Source organism: Papilio xuthus, unplaced genomic scaffold (assembly GCF_000836235.2).
Source record: "Papilio xuthus unplaced genomic scaffold, Pxut_1.1 DF824992.1, whole genome shotgun sequence".
In the NCBI taxonomy this organism is placed as follows: domain Eukaryota; kingdom Metazoa; phylum Arthropoda; class Insecta; order Lepidoptera; family Papilionidae; genus Papilio; species Papilio xuthus.
In genome coordinates, this window is record NW_013533657.1 from 442,925 (window position 1) to 449,121 (window position 6,197).

Sequence of the window (6,197 nt, forward strand, 5' to 3'; positions counted from 1 at the left end):
GTACCACAGCGAGAAGGAGCACTGCCGCCTCTGCTGCCGGATCTGCAACCGCTCCACGGACACGCTGGACTCCATGGAGGACGAGTACTCGCTGGTGTCGCGCAGCTACAGCCTGCCCTCCAGCAGGGCCACCGGCAGCTCGCGCTCCCGCTCCACGCCCAGCCGCCACCGCGACCGCGACCGCAGGAACTCCATCCAGTCCAACAAGTCCGTCTCCTTCCTCCAGTCCGGCAACGATGAGTCCAACAAGGACGAGCCCAACTACACCGCCAAGAGCTTCACCAACGACCTCAAGAGGTTCCTGCTGAAGCCCTCGCCGCCCAGGCTCAGTCTGCGCGACAAGTTCATCATCAGCTTCAAGCAGGAGATCGAAGCGACCAGGAAGTCGCCCAAGCTGAAGGCCATCCGCGGCCTCTGGAAGTCTTACTGATTTCTCTTCTAGTGAATTTATTTATTTATTTTGTATTATATTGCATCTATGACTCGTTCCAATTGAACGCCTAAATTATATAAACATACATAGCGGCAATATTTTTCGCAATATTTTGTGAAAATCGTAAGAAAAAGTGTGCTAAGTGAAAAGCTATTGTTATAAAGTTATGCGAGGAGAAGTCATCTCCCCTAATATTTTGTAGATTACGCTAATTTCAGCGTGAAATCGTGTTCGTGTATAGTCGAAAATATTTAGGCTTTGAATTGGGAAATGGGATAGTCGAATTATTTATTGGAATATTTACTTTTACTACTTAAGGTACTGTATGCAGTGCTGGGAGCCATGTCGATTTCAATTGTAATTCTAACATCATCACAGGGAAAAAATAATGGACGTCAGAAATCCATCATCTAACAGGTAAAGTTACATAATTATTAATTTGTTGTGTTTGATAAAAAATATATATTTATTCAATCATTTCTATTAACAAATTGCAACAAATCATTCGATATTCTTTATTATGGATTTCCACTGTCCTAATATATATAAAAACATGTTTGAGATATCTCCAATTATCTTTCTAAGAAACAAAACAAAAGTATATATTGACATGGCTCCACTGACCTTTATAAATGGACTGGCTATAAGACATAGAATCTTGTGCCTATTTGATTTACGCCATTGGTAACTGTTTGTAGTGATAACTGTCATGTGACATCAACAAGCGCGTTTAAATGGTAACGAAGCAAAAGCTGTAATTTCCAAACAATCGCCTGTCCATTTATAGAGATTAGTGCATGGCCCTATTACGTATCTATGGTAATTCCTATTCCACTTGGTGCTTATAGTTTTTATTTTAAATTATATAATTATCCAGTTTGTGTGGATGCAAATATAACGAAGGTGTTCACGATTGGTCTAAAATGTGTCCTAGCAAGGTTTAGGTGCTAAGAACTTAAAGCTTTTAATAACTCGTATGTGTGTCAAACTTATCATTATTTTATTTTAACATCATCTTGTGTTCACTTTTTAATACAATACTATGTGAATATTCTTTGATATATTTATATCAAAGTTAAGGAATGCACTTGTTTGCTTTTAAAATGTGTACACCAATAATATTATAGTTTTTGATGTTAACATTTTAATTAAATAAAATTTTATAATATTTCTAGCGTTGAATCTGATATTATTTTGATCAGTATACATTTTCTTATTATCATGTTTACATAGTCTTACAGCTATTTGTATTTTTAAATAATAATTAAACTTTTTCTATCAAATATATAGTAAATTAAATCTATAATTAATGTTTTAAATCAGTGTTAATTTTTTTTTGACGTAACATTTTACTGTTTTTGTTATATGCATATAAGACACTAACCTGTTAAACAATGTTCAAGTTAAGTGCTGGATAATTAAAAAATAATTTAACTGAAACATAATCATTTCCTCCAAAATACAGATGTTCATGCCTTATTTGGAGATTGTGAAATGTCAATAATGACAAATTAGTTATTCAGAACTTATCATGAGTTTCTTAGACCAAAATCTCAGTTTAAAACATATTGTTATTTCAGATTTGTCAAAGGTAGTGACGGGGATAACAATATGTTAAAATGGAGATTTTTGTCTCAGAAACCCACGGTTACTTGGATATTGTAAAACAGGTCATTAGTATGCTCTCGATTGTCTTTTCTATATCTTATATCTTTGACATTTTAAAATTTAAACATTTATAAATATCAAACATTTTAAATTCGTGCGTTATTACACTGTAACTAGATAAGGCCATGTTCACACCAAATAAATTATTAGTTCAAATGTGAACACAAGTTTAATATTTAAAAAAAGTTTGAAGTTGATGTTTGGTTTGAACACAGCCTTACTATAGAAGATGAAGAAGATATTTGCTAGATATTGCTATCCCTCATTTTCTTTTTGATAACAACAGAGACATACAAGTGTTATGGAGTCGAATTCTATTTAATTAGAAGCAATAGTAGCAAATAAATTAATAAATTAATAATATACAATTAATTGTATGGAGATTGTAAGCATTAGGAAGTAGTTCCGTAGGGATCAATAGACGACCTTTGTTATGTAATTATATTTATATATTAACTATGTAGCATTTTATATAGCAACTTTACAATCGTATTTTAAATGTAGAAGTTTGTATTCCATTTGTCGTTGTATTTTTCATATCATAGGTTCGAATTAGTATTAAAATCATTATGATACTAGATTTAAACTGTTATATAAACACGGCTAAACACTCACGTCGACGTGTGCCGCGTCCGCGAAATAATACCAGTACCACTCATCCTGATGAAGGGCCCCCGATGGGATCGAAACTAGTCGGTGCCGCCACCGGACGTGGCCAACAGCCGTGTTTATATATCAGTTTAGTATAATGTCTCACGAAAGTTTGAATAATTTGATATTAGATTTCATAATTATATGTTCACTAGTAAATTAGTTTGTTGGTGCTAGTTTATGTCCTATAGCTTTAGGCTTAACATGTGCACCGGTTTTTACAACTACCCTCATTTGTTGATTCTGCCTTGAGTTATGTTTTGACTTGTGAAGAATTTCCATGTAATTTTTATTCTTTAATTTTATGTATTTTCGATGCTGTTTTTTATAGTTGACTAAACATTTTTATTGGTGTAAGGTACACCTAAAATTGTTTATGCTAACTATTTGTCTGTCTGGTTGTGATTAATGCTTTTATTTTGTTTTTTTCGAGCCGTATATTATTTTGCTTTTTAAATTCAATAGTCTTGTTATGAAGACAAATGATTTCATAAAATTCATGCTATACTTAGGTAGAATTTATTATCTCTAGTCTGCCTTATTCTCCGTGTACGTCCATTCTTAATATTTGAAATGAATTGTACTTCTTTTTTTTTCTTCATTCGCTATATTAGTAGGTGCTTTGAAAGTGTGCTTTATGTTCTTTATATAATTTGAAATATCGCATTTAAATTACCATGAGGGTAGATTTAAATGAATTATTGTGTTGCCAGTCATCATATATGACTAATTTTGTTTTTTTCATTAGCCATTTTTTTTCTAAGGTAGTTATTTTTTCAGTGTGTTGCTTTAGATCCAACAACCAGTCAGGTAATTAGGCATCCATAGGTCGTGAATATTTTAACCCTTGAGTGAGTTCCGTTCGTAAGTTGGCGTTAGGCAAGCAATTTAAATAGACTTTTGTCACAGAGAATTCTAGTAATAGACAAACTGATCCGAGTGACCAGAGATTATACGAGTGATTCGGATCCGCACGCATTAGTCTAAATTGTTTATCGAATAGTGCTCCTAAAATGCAGTTTTATCGCGATCTCATTGATATTAACATGTGATGAGGCTTTATAATATTGATTTTTTATAATTTTCAGCACAGTTAGTTAAGTTTTTTTTTTATTGTACAGAGATTTGATATTGAGTTTGTTACGTTTTACGCTATGCGCTTTGCAGATTATTATTTTAGCTTTACGCATCATTTTGAAGTTCGTCCCGTTGTTAGATGTTTTGTAGAGGGCGCTGTATTGACAGTCCACTGTTCTGTGTTGCCAGTAAAGTATTGTTTCTAATAATTTTTTTTTAGTAAATATTTGTTTTTAAATGAAATGAAAATCGTTGTTGTATTATGTTAAAATGATTATTTTAATGTTCAATTTCATACACCGAAATGATACTATAATAGTTACCATAAATATGCAGTGGTCAGCACAAACAACAGTAGGATTTGCAGCCCTCGGTCCGTGGTAGCCAGCTAGCTTGTCTATGATAATTTGATCTGATTTTATAATTAAGTTAATCGGTAGCCAGCATGTTATTTGCTCCTCGTTGTATATTTAACATAATTCAATATTTAGAAGACGTTGTTCATTGTGGATGTATTTTAAAATTGACAATAATCAGTATTTAAATTATATACAAGGTAGTAGTTTCGATTACTTTTGGATTTATATTTGTCTGTTGATGTTTGACGGTATTTTTTTTTGTCTCCGTATTTTGTAATGGTATTATTTTTATGTAGATTTTGTTTTATTTTTAAGTATTATGTGTATATTTATCGACTGTACGTAAATATAAATATATATAAATGTTTACAAATATGTATCAGCGAACTGTTTACATATTATAGAGAAGCAATAAATCACTTTATGAAACAATTTATTTATGGCTGTTTTATTTTAAGAAATTACTTACCAAGTTTTCAGTAAATACTGGTTATCTAATATTTAACAGTGGCAGAGCCTGCTTTAACATCAACGAATTGGCTCACCCGGTGATGTGCTACGACCACAGAGAAGATAGGCGTCAAGTGGAAGCAATTCCGCGGTTCGTCTGATGAGTGTGCGTCCTGGAGGCCTTATTTAGTCCTCTTTCCCTTCCTACCCTTTTTCTTATAAGGAAAGGATGGGAAATGGAAGTGGACTTTCCGGATTAGAGGATGCATGGAAATGTTTTCTTTCTGTGCATCCTCTCCTCCGTCGATTAAAGATTGGCAACGCATATGCAATTGCGTACGTCTATGGGCAACGGTCACTTCGCTATTTCAGTGATTTCAGGTGGCCGCTCGCTCGTTTGCCACCTCATGATGTAAAATAAATATAAATTAACTAAACAAATCAATATATGTGTTAGAAAGTGAAGTATTATATACGCAATACTTATTTACACAAGTAATTTTACATTATATAAAGGAAATGGTAAATATGGAGAATAATTGTATTTAAATAGAAGACCGTTAGTTTTCTCTAATGAGTTTTGGTTGCGTGTTCTAAGCAGGATATGGGCGACAGCTCGTCATATGTGGGCCACGGTCAGCTGGCCATATGGTAGGTCGTAATTGTAAGTCTCTACGCAAATTATTTTTGAAAAGCTATAAATGTAATCTAAAACACGATATTCGACAATGTTAAAATAAATCTAATGAAATGGAAAAGTATTTAAAAAATTAAATCGATTTTATTGTAAATATTTGCTTCTGATACGTCTTGTGTATTAATTGTTGAATCAGTTTAAGATTTAACTAGAACTATCATTTATGTTCAAGACTTCAACGGTAAGACGATAATAATAAAAGTTATTGTAATGCAGTCCGAATGAAAGGTAAAATAAATTTACTTGCACTTTTTATATCTCGATCATCGTCTTTATGTCTGTTATGACTTGTTTACAATCAACATAAAAATCCGCTTAGCGCCGGATTAACCCGTAAAAAATGAATGCCATTATTATCCTTGACACACAAAACAAGTTTCCAATTTCACGGGGTATAAAATCTTCGAGTTATTATGATCGTAAAATTCACAGGTCCCACGCTATATGCCTAAATTATACTAAAACTACAAAATTCAAAATAAAATATAAAGTACACTTTACACATGAATTTGCGTAAACGGAGACAATAATCGCCTTCTTTAAAGCTTTAAATTATTTTCAAACATAATTCACACAACACTAAATAATCCTAATTTCATGGTCTTAGTAATTTTATAGAAAGGTAAAAAAAAAACACCAGACTATGTTTTATATTTTCTTTTTAATTTTGCTTAGTAGTATATGATAATAACGAACTGTGCCATTTATTTTGTAAGTCGTCGCCTATGACCTAATATTCGAACCACTATGACGCCCTTATACTTACTAAATTAAATGTTAGAACAGCACGATCTCCTTGACCTACGACGACCTAAGCTTTCGAATCGAACAAGAGCTATTAATAAACGAGTGTTGCTAACTT

General features: G+C 32.8%; 1 protein-coding gene across 1 annotated transcript in view; it reads left to right on the plus strand.

Annotated features, from left to right (window-relative positions):
* The window catches only part of LOC106126510 (Discs large 5), a 13,006-nt gene extending 11,522 nt beyond the window's left edge, over positions 1–1,484 (plus strand). Inside the window, exon 27 of the mRNA XM_013324221.1 lies at positions 2–1,484. Coding sequence (XP_013179675.1) covers positions 2–430 — 429 coding nt within the window. The 3' untranslated portion in view covers positions 431–1,484. The remainder of the gene's footprint in view (position 1) is intronic.
* Positions 1,485–6,197: the final 4,713 nt, after the last annotated feature.